The sequence below is a fragment of the Grampus griseus genome (genome assembly GCF_964374135.1).
Source record: "Grampus griseus genome assembly, chromosome: 10".
Taxonomy (NCBI): Eukaryota; Metazoa; Chordata; class Mammalia; order Artiodactyla; family Delphinidae; genus Grampus; species Grampus griseus.
This window is the reverse complement of record NC_139004.1, coordinates 92,884,697-92,902,509: the sequence shown is the minus strand read 5'-3', so window position 1 is coordinate 92,902,509 and position 17,813 is coordinate 92,884,697. Positions and strand designations below refer to the sequence as shown.

At 46.8% G+C, this 17,813-nt stretch overlaps 1 protein-coding gene across 1 annotated transcript in view; it reads right to left on the bottom strand.

The window, feature by feature from the left end:
- ITPR1 (inositol 1,4,5-trisphosphate receptor type 1) overlaps positions 1-17,813 on the bottom strand; it is a 318,582-nt gene that overhangs the window by 23,768 nt on the left and 277,001 nt on the right. The window contains exons 51-56 of the mRNA XM_082663160.1: positions 14,734-14,898; positions 8,713-8,908; positions 7,272-7,364; positions 5,971-6,110; positions 5,240-5,405; positions 2,259-2,419 (exon numbers count right to left, since the gene is read on the bottom strand). Coding sequence (XP_082519286.1) covers positions 2,259-2,419; positions 5,240-5,405; positions 5,971-6,110; positions 7,272-7,364; positions 8,713-8,908; positions 14,734-14,898 — 921 coding nt within the window. The remainder of the gene's footprint in view (positions 1-2,258; positions 2,420-5,239; positions 5,406-5,970; positions 6,111-7,271; positions 7,365-8,712; positions 8,909-14,733; positions 14,899-17,813) is intronic.

The following is a 17,813-nucleotide window of genomic DNA, read 5'->3' as shown; positions in this document are numbered from 1 at the left end:
CAAAACTGGCCCCCGGAAGACTTAAAGACAGGGCACGTTCAGAGAGAGGCAAACGAAGTAAGGGGAGGAAAGGAATGTGTGATGAGGGTGAAAACTACAGGCTACCTCTTCTAAACGTTAAAGGATTTAATGCAAAGGCAGGGTGGTTTACACAATGCAGACACGTTTGTGTCTGCATGAATGCCGATCAAACACGGTGTAACCTGGCACTGTCGACACGAGGAGGAAAAGGAAGGACCTGAAGACATTTCAGTTAATGTGTCCTGACCCCGGAAACCTCCCCTGTGAACATCTGCACCCGACAACCACCAGAATTCCCAGTCTCCCTCTCTAAGGACAGACCCTGCTCCCACCTGGCCCAGAGCTGCCAGCACCCTCCCCGTGTCCTCCCAATGCCGGGGTCATGGAGTGCAGTTCCGGGTCATTAAACTCGGGCTTGCATCCCAGCTTCTGAGCTCTTCCTGGGCAGCTTACTTAACCTTAAGCCTCCCTTTCATCTGTAAAAGAGGACATCCATCACCCGCATTCTGGGACTCGTGTCTTTTTCTCCCCCTTCTTTGTGTTATTTTGTCTCCTTGCCTTCTCCTGCTCTGATCGCTCTGGTCTCTCTACCCTTCTTTCTTTCTTTCTTTCTTTTTTTAATTTGGTTGCACATGTGGCGTGCGGGATCTTACTTCCCCGACCAGGGATCGAACCCGGGCCCCCTGCAGTGGAAGCGCGGAGTCCTAACCACTGGAACGCCAGGGAAGTACTGTACCTTCCCTCTTTTAAAACCTTTTAAAAAGTCATCTCTGTGGTGAAACCCCATCTATTTCTCCTCACCCCCAAAGTTCTCTCTTCCTGGCTCCCCACTTTGGGTGGTTTTCTTCCTTCGACACAGTAAGAGACGTGGAAGAGCTTCACAGACCACACAGACAGCTAAGTCCATACAGAAGAAGGAATACTTCTCCTCGGCAGTCACATAACCAGTTTGGATGATAATTTCTTAAAACAGTATCTGTTTTGTCTTCTCTGTTAGACTCTTACTATTCGGTTATGATTCACGAACCGGCAGCTTTGGCATCCCCTGGAAGCTTGTTGGAAATGCGGAATCTCAAGTTCTGCCAGTGCCTGCTGAATCAGAATCTGAATTCTAACCAGCTCTCGAGATGACTCATGTGTACATTAAATTATGAGAAGCACAGAATTAGACTTAAGGGCCTCCATGGTACAGACAGTACAGCATCCCCAGAAAGCCCCTCAGAACTGGGTGCTCAAGAACTAGGGCCCCGTGAGTACTGGCCTGCCTGTGTCCACCGCCAGTGACCAGCCCTCACCTGGGGTTCCTTTGCATAAAAAGCTTTAAAATCACATCTGCATAAAAAAACACAGAAGGGCTCATTTAGGATAACTTACACCTGGGCAGCGTGCTCAAGTCCTTGGCAACAGGAAGGAGATCAGTGAATCGTGTAGTCTTTCTTCCCAGCTCACCGTCCCCTCTCCTCAGGGAGCTGATGTAAATCACAGACTCCCTGAACTTCACAATCCATGCCTCGTTGCTTTACCATACGCCCCTGAACGTTTCAATGAAGCTCAGAACCACAGGGATGAAAGGACAGCTGGCCCGGAACCCCCAGAGCACACGCCTGGTGCCTCTACAAAGCCCTGCCTGAGAAGAGCGCTCTGCAAACCTGCGGCAGCTTCCCCCTTCCCGGGCCACGGCGGCCACGGCGGTCACGCTCCCCGTCAGCAAGAAGATTAATTTGGGACTCAGATTCCTCCATCACGTGATCCCTTCCTGATGATTAGCAAACCGTCTCCCAGAAAGGCTAGGCTGAGGCCAAACGGACCAACCAGGCCGAACTACACCGAGTGATCATTTAAAAAATATACCGCTTAGAGACCAGGTCTTATACAAGGAGAAAAAAACAGAAAGGGATCCATCATCAGGAAGAGAGGCCAAGTACACAGAGGTGGGAAGGCGGGCTACAGAGCGAGATCTAGGTTAGAAGCCCAGCCCCGGTTAGGGCGGCCGTGTGCTAATCTCGCTGAGCTGCAGTGCTTCCTCCTTTAACCTGGAGATGACACCCCCTGTCTGGGGCTTCTGAAGGTCACCTGCAAAGACTCACGAAGTTCCAGAGACTAGCGCCCGGTCCATGGTAAGGGATCAGTAGACGCTGGATGTTAGCTTCCCCGCTGGCTCCCGGTACCATGCTCCGAGCTGAAGCCGGGCTGGCAGGCCAGAGTGTGACCTGCCTCCAGGAGCTCTTTGCGCTCACCTTGATCATTTCCGCCACGTAACTCTCGGGCCCCGTGTACTCTGTGGAGTCCTTGACTTTCACCAGGACGATGAAGCACAGGTAGTGCCACATGTTGTGCTCCTCCTTGATGTGCTCTTCAAAGGTGACAGTCTTGTTGTCGAACTTGTCCCTTTCCAAGCCTAAAAAGAGACAGAAAGCCCCGAGTGAGCAGCCATGGGGCAGAAAAACCCACGAGAGAACCATCCATCCAGAGGAGGCTGTGGTTTCACTCCTGTCTTTATAAAGAGTTGGGCTCTGCTGGCCTTACAAATGCATTCACTTTTGCATCATAGCAGGAAAACACAGGCCGTGGGTCAGATGGACTTGGGCTTGAGTTCCACCTCTGCCACTGACCAGTCACTGTTTGGTCTCCACGTGCCTTAGCTGCCTTCTCAGGGGATGGGAAGGCACCATCTAGGTTCCAGGAGTGTGTGTGGGTTAAATGAGCATGGGTGTGACAGGTCCGTGCACATAGGCAACCAGGGAATGTGAAGTCCCTTCTCCCAGGTAAATGCCAAAAGGGAGACACGTTAAAAGGTTTGTGAGGAGACAGGGGAAGGACAAAAAGAACTAGACATACAGTTTAAATGACAGCTGGTAAGTTTATCTTTTGCAGAGGTATAGGTGAGCAATTCTGAAAACAGCTTCTGTGTATTCTTAGATTGAGCAAATAAATAAATATATGGTGATGCTGGGAGTCAGATATCTAACTGTCAAAGAAGGGAGCACAAAGATAGAAAGGGAGAGAGACAGAATAAACTCTGATTGTTGAATTGGAATTAGAGGTATGGGTGTGAACTCATCCTTTTTCATGTGTTTATGAAATAGATAGAGAACTCTGTGGATACATGTATCCTCTAGATTTGTACCCTAATTAGCCCTGGGAGCAGTGACACACCAAGAGGAATGAGCACACCCAGTCACCAGATCTTGGCTTCTAAATACCAGTCTCCACTAAACAGAACCAGAGCTCTTTGGAGAAATGGCTGATACCAGGGCTGGGTCAGGGAAGATGCAAGGTGAGCTTGCATCTAGAATACCTCATGGTGCTAAAAAAGTAAGAAAGTCCATAATAAATGATGGTGACGTGGCAAAAACACAGAAGCCTGCTTTGAAGGGGCTCTCAAAATCTGGGGCAATCTGAGCATCAGAATAAATTACGACAGTAAAGGGTTATACAACCCATCGAATTAACTAAAAACACACAAATCCATTGTGTTACAAATACAAAAGTACAAATATACACAGGGAAAAGAGAAAGTTATTTCTTAAAGTAAAAAACCAATTAACAAATGTAGAAAAAACAGTAAAGGAAGAAGATCATCATTTGGCAAACATCACAATCACAGACTCAGGAAAAAACTGGATGCAAAAACTGGTGCGTTAACATTTAATTTGAGAAATAATGGGATATTTACGTTGCCTCAAAGTATCTCCTCATATAATGGTTCTCAATTACAAAGAGCAGAAAAGTAACTTCAGTGGAGAAACAGGGCAATTACCAGCTTAACCAAGGGATCAGAGTTAATACAACCAGTTATAAGATGAACTGGCAGCATGTACCTCCTGATATGAGGCACTGAGGAGAATACAGCATTTCTTTGATGTTCCTATAAAAAAATGCATAATCTCAATCTTACCATGAGGAAACATCAGAAAATCCCAAACCAAGGGACATTCTACAAGATAACTAACTTTTATATTCTTCAAAAATGTCAATGGACTGAATTCAACACATGACCTGGGACTATCATTTGCTATAAAGGACATTATAGGCATAAAGTGTGAACTCTGACTAGGATCTGTAGATTAAGTAAGAGTATTACATCCTTGTTAACTTCCCAATTTTGATAATTATATTGCGTATATATAAGAGAAGGGTCCTATCTTTAGGAAATATATAGTATTAAAATAGGGATAAAGGGGCATTGTGCCAGCCACTCTCAAACTGTTCAGAAAAATAGTGTGTGTGTGAATATAGAAAATGAAGGAAAACTTTAACATGTGACAAACTGGAGGAAAGAGTATATAGAAATTCTCTGTACTATTCTTATGACTTCTGTAACTGGAATTCTGTCAAAAGGAGAAGTTTTAAATGGTTTTAAGGGGACAAAAATCTAAGCTCTTAAGTTTTTAAATGGAAAAATGATCATTCTTTGAGTAGACGCACCAGTAGGAAATTTATGTATTTAGTAACTACATTATGAACAATCTTGAAATGACTACTCAGCTCCCAGATTCCTACATGATGAATCTGCATTTACATGTATTTCCTTGTAGTTATACAGAAAATGATATCTCTGGCACCCCATGCACCTCCCTCATGTAGCAGTTTACTACTCATCATTAAGTGCCTACACGGTGCACGCGCTATGCTAGGCGTGTTTCATAAACTAGCTCTCCTAAGTCCCAAGATAAGGCAGAGAAGTACATATTATTGTACCCATTTTACAGATGAACAATAAAGGTTCAGAGAAGTGAAGTGACTATACCATGGTTACACAGCTAAGTGGCAGAGGTTTAATCAGAAACCAGGTCTGACTCCCAAGCCCAAGCTCTGAACATTTGCACTGTATGCTCTTAGAGGACTCTATTTCCACTTAAAACCTGTTACCATCTGCAGTAAAGCCATCCACAGGCTGGAGGTGGAGGCAAGATCTCCATTCTGGTTACTTAGAATGGGAACACGAGATGCTCTGGCAGCCCAACAACCATGAGACCCTGAGACACATACATTTCAAATGGTGTATGATGATGCTTCTGCGAGCCCAAGCTTATTGCTTAAAACCGACCGCCAAGTGCTGCACTAAGTCCATGGGCACTCCAGACGCTCCCCAGCAGAACAGATCAGGGGCCGCTCAGTGCCAAGGGCAGGGACGCTGGAGAACGGCAGCGGCCCTTCCCATGGAGAGTCTGGGCTCCCCCAGCCCCTCGGCACAAGCCAGGCTGCCACCACTCACCGCAGATAAAGCACGTGGTCTTTAAGATCTCTTCTTTCTTCTGCTTTTCGCTCCTCAAATCGGCAAAGGTGTCAATGATGACCCCGAAAATCAGATTAAGGACAATGATGATGACCATGAAGAAGAACAAGAGGTCATAGATCACTCGAGCAGCAAAGAGGGGCTCCTGGAACAGAGGCACCTCTGTCAGCGGGTTACCCCCTGTCCCCAGCACTCGGGTCTGCAGAGCTCAGGGCAGAAGGAGGGGACCGGATGCCTCCAAGTCAGACGTCCCAGCCCTCCTGGCCCACCCCAAACCCCAGCAGCACCGTGTGCTTCGTTCGGCACGTTACATTGGGTGTCAAAGTGTAAGAGCCACAAATGCAGCTCTTTTCACACCCGCTGTGTATACTGTGAGTTCTCCAAGTGTCACGTGGCACGTGCCCGAGAGCAGCTTCCTGGGATCTAAGGGGTTTACGAATGTGTTCATGCAGGCCAGACCTGGCCCCCGAAGGAAGGAATCGCTTCAATACACAGAGGGGAGAGCAGAAGCTGCCCCCCTCCGCACTGGGGCTTCCTCCCAGGGCTGCAACTCGACGGTGACCAGAGAGGAAAGCAGCTGGCTCTGCACGCACGTCTCCTCACCACCGCTCCCAGCCCTGCCTGTCTTCGGTTTACACTGGAGCCCACTGCGTGGTGCTCTCACCACCCACCCCGCCCCCCTGCTCTTCCTTCCCCTGGGGCGCAGCTACCTCTTTGGACGGCTTCCTGAGCACATCTCCCACTCCACCCCCGCTCCGCAGCCCGTGACTCAGCACTGTGACGATGCACATCAGCAGCGTCTCGCACGTGTGCTCTTTATCTTGCTCCGTCTCTTCTGCAGGGACCCGCTCTGCGAACAGGGCAAGTCAGGAGAGATTTGAAACGTGAGTGAAAAGAGATACCGGGATTTGGACATCATGATTCCCGAATGCCACCTCACCAGCGGACAGACAGGAGCCAGAAAGAATAAAAGAAAGGAATCGAGCATCCAAGGCTTTCTTTTTCATCACTGTTTTCATCACTAAAACTTGCTAATTTCTCAAGCCCAGAATTGCCCTGCCCTCTATTAAATCTAAAATATTCCCTATCGTTTTCAGATTTTAAACTACAGTGTCAGCTCCGAACAGGCGCTGACAGGACGCTGAGTGATAAGCATCTCTTCTCTCAGCTCAGGGCCCAGGTTCCTCACCGGGGATGCTGTAGGGCTAAATCCAGCAACATTTTTACAGTTGGTCCGCTGAATGAATCGCCTTAAACTGGAAACTGTCCATTCTTACTGGTTTTTGGAGGAAGAACTTGCTGACCGCCCCCGGTAATGGTCTTGCTAAAACACCTATCTCATCATATCACTCCCCTCTCAACAACCTGGATCATCCTTTAAGTAAGCTTTGACCCCCTGAGCCTGACATGTAAGACCCTTCATGATCTGGCCCTCTGTTGACCTCTCTGGCTTCACTTCCTCCGGCTCTCCTTCCTCGTGATCGTTATCTCCCTAAACATGCCGTATTCTACGTCCAGGCCTTCAGGCACGCTGTTCCCTCCAACAGGAATACCGACCCCTCCTCCTTCGCCCAAGATTCTACTGTTTTCGTTCAGCTGTGACCTCCTGGGTGATACTCTTACTCCAGTACTAGGCTGGGTGCCTATCTTCTATATTCCATCCTTATTCTCAGCACTTAGCATCCTCTCTAGTAATCACCTCTTTGCCCACCTCCCTCTCCCCCGGCCCCGACCCTGCCACTATAGTTTATTATATCTTAGAGTACAACACAGTCCCTGGCAAATAGTGGGCACTCAGTAAATACTGGCTGAATCAATGAAGCAGCTATTTTCTTCCCACATAGCCTTCTTTCCCCCGCTTCATCCCCCTCCTCTCTCCCAGCCCTTCCTCTTTGCTACTGGCCTTACTTCTGAGCAGTGAGTCTGCTTTCATCTGCTTCCAATGTCATGTGCACCATCTAAGCCTCTGGGGGGAGCCTGGCACTAACATGGTAACGCTGCGAGGTCCTACCTTCTTTGGGTGCCGGAGAGGAGCAGTTCTCCCCAGTCTCCACCCTACACACGTCAGAGTACAGGAACTCGCTTGCCAAACTCTCACTGGCTTCTGGAGAGAGAAGGAAATTTTATGATGAACAATCTGGCAACATATGGTTAAAATGTTTGAAGTCCCCAACTCACGGCTGATTAAACAATTCTTTACATAAATAACACCCGACAAGCCTGCATATAAATTCAAAGCAGAGATGCAATTTACACTTTCATTTGGTGATCTGTATGGGAAAAAAGCCAGAAATGTCAATTCCTGTAAGCTTACTAGAAATATCGCACTTAAATAGCACCTCTCCAACTTTGAAGACAAACAGCTGAAACTCTTCGACAAACACTACTGAACATACAGACTCCAGCAAGATTTATACCAAGTCTGCATGAGAAGCGGGAGTGGAAATCTGAGACCCAGATCAGTTTAGTTCAGAACCCTAAGATGGTTGGCAGTGAATGCCATTTTTAGTGTCAACTTGGAGGCTGGAGTTACATGCCAAGAATGCAGCATTTGGGAGGGAGAAAAAGGCTGCCTGGCTTAGTTACAATTCTAGTTTGTTCCTTGGACTCAGGGCGCCTGGCTACCAGATGAAAAACCAGTAATATTTCACTTACTAGTGTCAAGTATTTTAATTGAGGGAAAAGGCACTTGGGTATCACTCAAGAATATGTATCTCTCTCTCTCAAAAGAGGAAATCTCTTCTGTTTTTTCTATAAATGAAAATCATATAGGCTCACTGTAAAACGTGCACATTGTTTTTAAAAAAAAAAAATGCCCCAGAGACAGCCACTGACTGCAGTTTGGGGGTATATTCTTCCATATTTTATAAGACATATATGAGCTTTTTAATTAAAAATAAAAATCTGCACAGGCCCTATTGTAGTTATTCTTCTGCAATTGCCTACCATATCCTGGGTACTCTTCCATGAAGGTTTATAAAGACGTACCATATCTGCAGGTGTCACCACACCATGGATGAACCACACTCTAATGAAACACTCCCTTACGCTGAGATCGCTTCCAGTTTCACACTGCAATGAACATACTTCCGTACACATCTGTTTCTACATTTTTTTTTTTAAAGGATAAATTCCTAGGGGTAGATTTACCAAGCCAGAGGGATGCATACTCCTATACTTTCAATATACATGGTCAAACTGTTTTATGAAAATGTTGTACTAGTTTAAAATAGGACTTTAGTAAATAAATTCAACGTAGCATCTGGACACTCACACTTCGCACTGACACATCATACCGCCCTTTGAATGAAGTGAAAACTAAGCCCTGTATTCAGTTCACACTCTGAGTGTTAGGGAGATACCTACACTGCCAAAGTCATCATTTTTAGTTCAATTGTAATCAGGAAATACTCTTTTTAACATTAAAAAAGCTCAGAAGATCCCAAACCCACCTGGAAGAATGGTTTCATTGGGCAGCCTATCTACTTCCAAGATGAAGTCATCCTTGAAGAAAAGGTAGCCCACTATTGAGAACAGGTAAACCAGGATCAAAGCCAGGACCGCCGTCAAGATGATGGACCGTCCATTGCGAGTGACGCTTTTAATGACATTAAGCAGAGTCTCTTCTCTGTACACTAAGTCAAAAAGCTTTAAAAACAAATGAAAGGACAACAATGGGACCATTTTAAGAAGCCTCTATCTTAGATGGACATCAGTATCCCCTAATGACAACTTTATAATGATTTATAAACAATTTACCCTTCCGGAAACTCAAAAGCATTATACCCTTAACGTGTTACCCTTGCCTGTCTTTACAGTGAAAACCGAGATGGTAAAAATAAGGAAAAACAAATATAAAAAAGGAGGGTGGGAAACAACAGCAATTTCAAGTTGTTTACATGTCGCTTAGAGGTCTTGGGAATAGAGAAGATACAGGCTGTGCCAGTGAGCTGCAGAGGACAAGGGAGGAAAGGGATGAGGGGCCTGGTATTCATTTAGGGATTATTCACTGAGCTTCTGTTAAGGGCCAGCCACTCTGGATACGGGGCTGGCTGACCTGCAATGGGCCAGGCCAGGGAACAGGGACTCTGGAGCGGACAAAGGTTCAAACCTCAGCTCAACCGCTTGCTACCACCAGGACCAGGCACTACCCCCTTCCTCTCAGAGCCTCAGTTTCATCATTTGCAGACTGGAGGAGAGAGACTTATTGTAAAGAATAAATAGACGATGTATATATAGTGCTTAGCATACAGTCATACTTATGTGCCGAGTAAGTCCACAATCGATGGTAATTATCATTAAATTCCTGACGAAGACACTGGGCCAAGGTCACACAGATAGTACACAGCAGGGATGAAGAGACTGGGCCAAGGTCACACAGATAGTACACAGCAGGGACGCTGGCGGTGGTAACACGCCAGGAAGCCTAAACCCTTCCCATGGCCCTGGTCGGGGCAGAGACCCCCTGCGGTTCACCGCGGGTTCACCATCTTGGTGCGCCCTCTGTCCAAGGGGCCTGCGCTTTGCAAGAGCTTGGCTTCATGAGAAATGGAGGCCCCCTGGAAGTACTTAGAGGTATGGGAGACCAGTAGCTGGTTTTCTAGGAACTACAATCTCAGATATTTGGCTGGAGGGTTGGCGGAGAGCCATGAGAGAAGAGATGCATGGTGTTATTCTGGACCTGGGTGGGGGCTAGCTTTAATATGGCCTCTGTGTGGACATCTGATCCTGTCCTGAAGGTCCTGCTTCCACCGTGGCTTTGGGGAATGACTGTGCACAGCCAAGTGAGTCAGGGGACAAGGGTGTGAATCCTGACTCTGCTTTTAATTCGTTGTAAGCTGTTGATCAGGCCATGAGACCTCTCTGGACCTCAGTTTCTGCACTGGTAAAATCAGTGGACTGAACTAGCTCATCTCCGAGTCCCTTCCAACTTAGAATTTTACGTCTGAGTTCATTTTCTGCTCAATTAGCCCCTCTGCCTCCATCAGGCCAGTCTGTGTCCTGAGACCAGTGTGAAGGGCACCGGCTAAAGGAGGACACTTAAAAGGAAGCAAGGAAGAGGCGTTTATTCGATATAAGAGTACAAAGGCTCATGTTGCTGTTAATGTTGGTTAAATATTTTCCAGCAACTCACCATGAAGCAGCAAGTAAGAGCAACTTCAGACAACAAACGCCACTTGTTTTCTGGGGCTAAGAACTGTAGACATTATACAGCCCCCAAATCACTGAAATGACAAGTAACCTTTTCCTTTTCATTTATCTATCATTTCTGATTTTAAAACAATGGACATGTATCACTTGATAAGGAAAAACTTTCTTCTAATTAGAAAATTAGACAAGTGCAATGGTGAAAACACAAAAAAGCACAAAGAAAAAACAAAAATCACTAATAACCCCAATATCTATAGACATTTACTCAACAAATTCTTTCCTTCTGACCTTACTACATAATTGAAAAAAGTGTAACGTATGCATACATATTTTTACAAAAATATTATACCGTAAGCTGGCATATAGTCCGCTTGCTTGGTAAAAAGAATCATGAACATTTTCATGTCAAAAAGATCACCTAGTTAAAGTACCTGCCTGGATGATAGCCTGATTGACGAACTCAGAATCTCTGTGAGGGTGTGATCAAAATAGATATTTTTTCAAATCTAAGTCAATAACTATCATCACAGCTCTGGTTAAAAATAAGCAGTGGGCTTCCCTGGTGGCGCAGTGGTTGAGAGTCCGCCTGCCGATGCAGGGCACACGGGTTCGTGCCCTGGTCTGGGAGGATCCCACATGCTGCGGAGCGGCTGGGCCCGTGAGCCATGGCTGCTGAGCCTGCGTGTCCGGAGCCTGTGCTCCGCAACGGGAGAGGCCACAACAGTGAGAGGTCCGCGTACCGCAAAAAAAAAAAAAAAAGCAGTGGTCTGATTTTTTGGATAATACCTTTTCTCTCTTCCTTCTGGTACTCTCACTCATTTTAGATTAGAGATTATTTGAATATGGTCCTGAGGTATTTATAGTCTCTTGAATTTGGGCAATATAGCTGCCACCTGTGTCTATATTTAATAAAAAGAACAATTAGATCTATTTGGATTTCTGAGAGCTTTTTCATTTTATGTCCATGGATCTTTGTTAAGGAAAGTTTTACTTCATTATGTTTTTAAGCTTTGTTTCTGTTATAATGTTTTCTGAGGAAAAAAATAATAAACCTTATGTCAGTTTCAAAAAAAAATGATCACCTAGTATTCCAGTGTATGGAAAAACCACAGTCTACTCAATCAATATCTTTTCCTTTTTTACACAGTCAAGATGTTTTCAATTATATATCATTAAAAGTAATGCTGTGATGAACACCTCTGCACGTGCCTGAATATATACCTGTCCAGTTGTTTCTTTTTGGCAAGTTTCCAGAAATTGAACTGTTGGGTCAAACATAACACACAAGATTCACTCCCCTGCTTTCCGGAAAGGCTGCACCAATTTATCCTTACCACTGTTAGAGAACGAGGCCCATTTTAGCTCACTCTCACCAGAAGTGGGCATGATCGTGCTTCTGAACCCTTCCCAACATTACAGGTACAACACGGGATCACGCTCGTGTTTTAATCTATATGTCACTGTTTGACATTAGAACACTTCCACGTTTACTGACCATGTGAATTTCTCCCTTTCTTACCCGCCTGCTAAGGAACTTTGTACACTTTCATCTTGGGATGTTAATAGTTTGCTAAGGACACAACTTGAATGCAGGCTTGGGACCAGGTTCAGCCAGTCTCAGGGTGAACTTCAATTAGGCCACAGTCGCCCACTCTGCCTTTCCGCCCTGCTGGTGTAGAGTTTTCATGTGACGTGTGGGTTTTCCCTGCTAGAGGTCTCTCTTCAATTCCTTCCTGTCACAGGCTTTCCTCATTTATGGAATAATGGGAACGGTTTCACTATTTTGTCTGTGGTTCCCAACAGACATGTTAAATACTGCTTTTGACACCAAAAGGAACGCATCACTTGAAGTCACAGAAAGTGACTTAGAAACCCTGCAGAAGCACCTACGAGAAGCGTCCAACCCCAGTCTCATTTGACCCTGGTCAGTCTTTCTCAAAGTGCACTGAGCCGAGGTAGCATCACCAGCAGCTCGGAGCCCCTCTGATGCTTCTGTGACAGGTGAGGGACGGGAAGGCAGGCATGCAGACTGCAATGTGAAATACCGGTTTCACCGAAGCAGGGACTTTTTCACAGGCTCAAATGAAAGGCAGCTCAGGGCTGTGCTTAAGCACTTAGACCCGGGAGTCAACAGAGCTGCGTCACTGTCGTGGTCTCTGCCCCTGACTTGCGGTGCGACTCCGGGCAGGTGACCTGCCTCACCAGGCTCCACCTGGCCAGTGGTGATTTGCAGAGTTCGTCCGCCTCAAAGGCGGTCGTGAGAGAGGACAGAAAGAGCACACAGGGAACAGTCAGTAAGTGACAGTAACTGTTCTTTTCTACACTATGAGGCCCGTGAGGGCTGGGACGACACTGCCTCGTCTCACCATGACACCCACTGCGTCTAGTTCTGGCACTGGCTGGCACTGCCAGTGACCAAAAGAAAAGAATCTTATGAACAGAAAAAGAAACAGAGCCAACGGGATATAGATGGTTGGAAAAGTCATTTTCTGCCAGGGCGAGATGGCACTGTCTGAAGGGGACTCCCCTACCTCGTGGGAGAGACCCCTCAGCAGGGGTGGGAGAGACCCCGACTCAACTCTGCCTCCCCACTGAGAGAGGACAGGAATTTGTCAGGTTCCGGACTTGGGCCTCCCAGACTCACAAACAGGAACCCCACCCAGGGGTGTCATTGCATGAGACAAAAAGGCTTAGAAATATACACAGAGCTCTAAAGATCTCTGATAGAGAGCGACCAAAATTGGGCACGTAATGGCCATCACAAGTGTATCCAGAGACCTCTTTGCCTAAAACCTCAAAGTACGGCCAGACCTATTTTAAAATGAGGGAAAGGAATCCGTATCTATATCCCTCAGTCTGCCAACATCCACCACTAATGGAAGGAGCTAATCCTGGAGGCCTAAACGGTGCATCCTTTATGGTGTATGGCTGGGAGAGGGGAGACGGGATGACAGAGACGGTAATGACAGCCGGCCATCGCTCAGCATTTCTGTGGCGGTGCTGTTCTCAGACCCTGACACGTGAAGTAGCAGAAAATCCCTATGATGGCCCTGCCAGGAAATGGACTGTTCTCCCCATTTCGTAGATGGGGAAACTGAGGCACAGAGCAGTTAAGTCACCAGCCTGGAGACCACATGGACGGCAACTCCTGGAAGTGCCTTCCTTGCTCTGCTTTTTGCAAGTAGATCCCTCGTCGTTTCTTTTTTTTGGCTGCACCACGCGGATTGCAGGATCTTAGTTCCCCAACCAGGGATCGGACCTGCACCCTTGGCAATGAAAGCGCACAGTCCTAACCACTGGACTGCCAGGGTATTCCCAAGTCCCTCGTCTTAAGTCAACACTTAGGCCTTGATCATTTTTTTTTTTTTTTTTTTTTTTTTTTGCGGTACGCGGGCCTCTCACTGTTGTGGCCTCTCCCATTGCGGAGCACAGGCTCCAGACGCACAGGCCCAGCGGCCATGGCTCACGGGCCCAGCCGCTCCGCGGCATGTGGGATCTTCCCGGACCGGGGCACGAACCTGTGTCCCCTGCATCGGCAGGCGGACTCTCAACCACTGCGCCACCAGGGAAGCCCTTGATCATTTTTTATCATCAGACACATTCTAATACTTCCTGTATTCCCTTTATGGATGGTTTCGCTCGCAGAAAGGTCAATTTTATGCTTCCTGTCATTTAACATAGGTACCATGAAGTGGTTTTTTACCTACAACCCTACAAGTCAAGATTCCCTGTAATGACAGGAGAATAAGCAGATAGAGGTCTGTCATTTAAAAACCTGCTCAGGGGGAAAATAATGGAAAATCAAGACATTTAACCACTCGGCTCAAACTGGAACACAACTTCTGCTAAAAAGGTCTCCTGGATCAATAAATCTATCAAGCTCATTGCCATGGGTCTTGGGTCTTTGAAAATACCTCCCGCTCTTACTGGCACTACATGTTTTCACTGGAAAATGGATCCCATGAGAACTGTCAGAAGGTGATAGTCGCAAAAACATTCTCCTTGTAAGCGCTGGCTGAGGCCAAGAAATAAGACAGACAAAGGTGCACATGGAGGCAACGTCTCCTGACCCAGATGGCGGGCATCATCTATCATCATGATCACGCACTGTGATCGCGCACCTCCTGGGCTCCTGATAGCTGACTTGCTCCCTGGGTAGCTTTCCTCTCCAGATGCCCCAAACGCTGCGTACAGGGCGGGCTATGACCTCGTAGACCAGGCACACCAGTCACCACGAAAAAGAGGGGTCCGTGAGGGGAGGAAGGACAGAGGATGCTCTCCTAGTTGCCCACATGTAAGATCTTTCAACACCAGCAACTCACCAGCAAACTGTAGAAGAATTCATGGACGAAGAGCCCCATGGCGCAGATCAGCAGATACAGCAAATGATAAAGGAACTCCACATCCAGAACCATGGCTCGGTAGCCTCTGGTGAATGTTCCACAGTTGCCCACAAAGCTCATCAGAAAGATGATTTTATTGCAGACCTGACAACAATGAGAGCAACAGTCAGATAAGCACGGACCACGGGCCGACCTCCAGACTCTTCACAAGAGCCGAGGGCAGTTTGCCCCCAGGCGTCTCTCGGCGCCTGTGCCCAAACAAAAGCTTCCTTTTGCACCCAGGGCCCACCGAAAGCGCCGAGAACTGTTCTGCGGATCAAAGTCATTTCATTACTTTGCTTTTCAGGCATATTGCAAGTTAACGTGACAGTCAAAAAACTTCATGGGCAACACTAATCAAGTGGCATTTGTAAGTGACAAAAACAAAATTAACACATACTGAAATTATGATTTTCAAGATGAGATATGAATCATTTCTAACATCCTTCCATGAGTTAGTCAAACACAGAAGTCACCTCAATCCACGAACCCTGTGATCAGCATGATTAAAAGTGTTTCTAACTTTGTTACATGCTACGCATTAGAGGGTTGCAATTTAATGAGGAGCAGCCAGTTCTTGTCATCCATGGCTCCTAATCTTACAGGGAAAGTGAGAATTCTCTTGGGGTGGGCAGGGGAAAGTAAGTGACTTCAGGATGAGTTCTATTCCCCTGCCCCCCTTTCTGGGAATAACTTTTTTAAAAATTTTTTTTGGTGATGAAAGTTAAATTTATTGTGGTATTCATTTTGTAATTCATATAATACATATCAAATCAAAATGTCGTACACCTAAAACTAATACAATATTATATGTCAATTACATCTCAATAAAAAGTTAAAAAACGATATATGAAAAGTATGTAACCTTATTAATAAGCAAAGAAATGTGATTTTCCCCATTTCTTCCTTTTCATAAACTCGTATTTCATTGAAATAGTCATATATACATGGTAAAAGTAATAGCATTTTTTCCCAATAGCATAAAAGAGTATGAAGAATAAAGGAAGTCTCCCTCCCAACCTATACTATCAGATCCCCCCAACTCTCCAAGAAGACTAGTCTGATCCCCCAGAAGGAGCCACACTGGGACCTCGTAAAGTACCAACGCTTGGCCCTTCTTGGGTTGGGAGTAACTTCTGTTTTTCCTCTGGGGATCCATCCCTTCCCATGTATCGGTCCTTGAGGTCTGGGTGGGGCTCCATCCTGGCCGGTCGGAATTATGGCAATCCCCTGGCAACGACTGGTTCACGGATAGGCACGTGACCAAATGGAGTCAATGACACCCACTGAGATCCTTCCTGGGACTGCAGCGTAAGACAACTTTGTTCTTTACCCCTGACCTTGGACCTGACAGAAAGTGACCTCTGAGGCTGCTGGCATCCATCCTGCATTACCATGGAGCCCAAGGGTACCACCAGCGCAGAACCAAAAGAGAGGAACTGAGCCCTGACGCTACTGTCCAGCCTCCTGAATGCAGCTACACCTGAAGCCAGGCGCTAGGATTCTCAGTCACATTTTCTCCTTTGCTTCTATGAGCGTGGATTAGGTTTTCTGACCCCTGCAACTGAAGGCTGACCTACTGTATAACAGAGTCCCACCTCTGAGAGAAACCCCATGCCTGAAGTCTGCCTATAGCAACACGCTGCCAGAAAAACCTGAATCAGGAGAAAGGTGGAGAGAGTGCGCTTCGGCTGCACTTGGTAAAACCGTCTCCTGCTACCCGAGCTAGCCTGGCCACAGGTGCTGCGGAAGCAGTGCCAGTTAATCTGGGGGGTCAGTGCAAGCGAGCTTCTCGGCAATCAGATAAGGGGGGAAGCCGACACCCAGGGAGAAGGTTCGGCTTTCTCAGACAGGCTAACCTTTCAATCCACCAGGTCGTTTTCCTCTACTATTCTAACTTTTGCCAGTGTAGGATCTTTTTTAGGGTGAGAAAGCATCATTCGTTCTGAAAGAACTGTGTTGCTGGGGTTTCAGAGAGAAAAAAAAAAAAATGGCCACGCTCTGCTCGACATTCCAGGACCTCACACAAGCCCAGGCACCTGCGGTATTAACAGAGCAGTCCACTTCACCTGAGTCCACTCTCCCCTTCAACTTCTGCCCCCGTTTTCTCTGTCGCTTCACCAGCAACTGTTTCCTATTCATGGTCTTAGTCTGCTGTCCCCACTTCCTACGGACCCCACTTTGGTTAGTGTCAGATGTGGCTTTTGGTCCCAGCTCTCTACTGCAGCGGCTCTCCCCACGTCCCCAGGGATTCTCCAGGGCACACACGGCCGTCTTGCCCTGTCCACTCCTAGCACCCAACCCCAGCTCCTGCAGCACCCTTCTCACCACCGTCCCTGCACGTGGCTGCCAGGATACCACCCTGGGCTGCTTCCCCAGCTCTTAGATCTCCAACATTCCTTCGCTGTGTGTCCACAGCCGCTATTCCTTCTCCCATGGCTGCATATGACATTCCTCTTTTGTTATCCCCTCTGAGTAATTGTTTACTGTTTCAGCTTCCCCCCCCTCATGCCCCCGAGCTAATGGTATTATGAATGGTCATTAATTATCCAAACACCAACTGACTTATGTTAAAGAGAAAACTATGGAATGACCAAAGGCCAGAGAAACAAAAGAATTAACTCGCAGAAGACAACCTCTGAAATACTGAGTGTTTTTTCCTTTTATTTATTTGTTTCTCCAGTATTTCTTTCTTAAAAAGCTTCCTCTCACTGCAGGTGAAGCCTGTATTTCCTGCTTCAATGCTGATGTGGCTCTGTCACTCTGGTCATGGCCGATTTCCAAACATGAGGCCCAACATTAATAGCCTGTCTTGTTACCTCGAGCCCAGTGAGCCAACAGTTTTCGTCTATTTTCACCCCGAAAACCAGGTCTTGCGTGACTTCATTTTAGCTGGAGGCATCATTCTTCTCCCAGCCCCCCGTGACTAAAAATTTGGAGTTATACTTGCCTCCTTCATCACCCAGTCAAGACAGTGATACCTTCTTTGCCTGGAGAAAAGGACCCAGACCAAGCCCGGC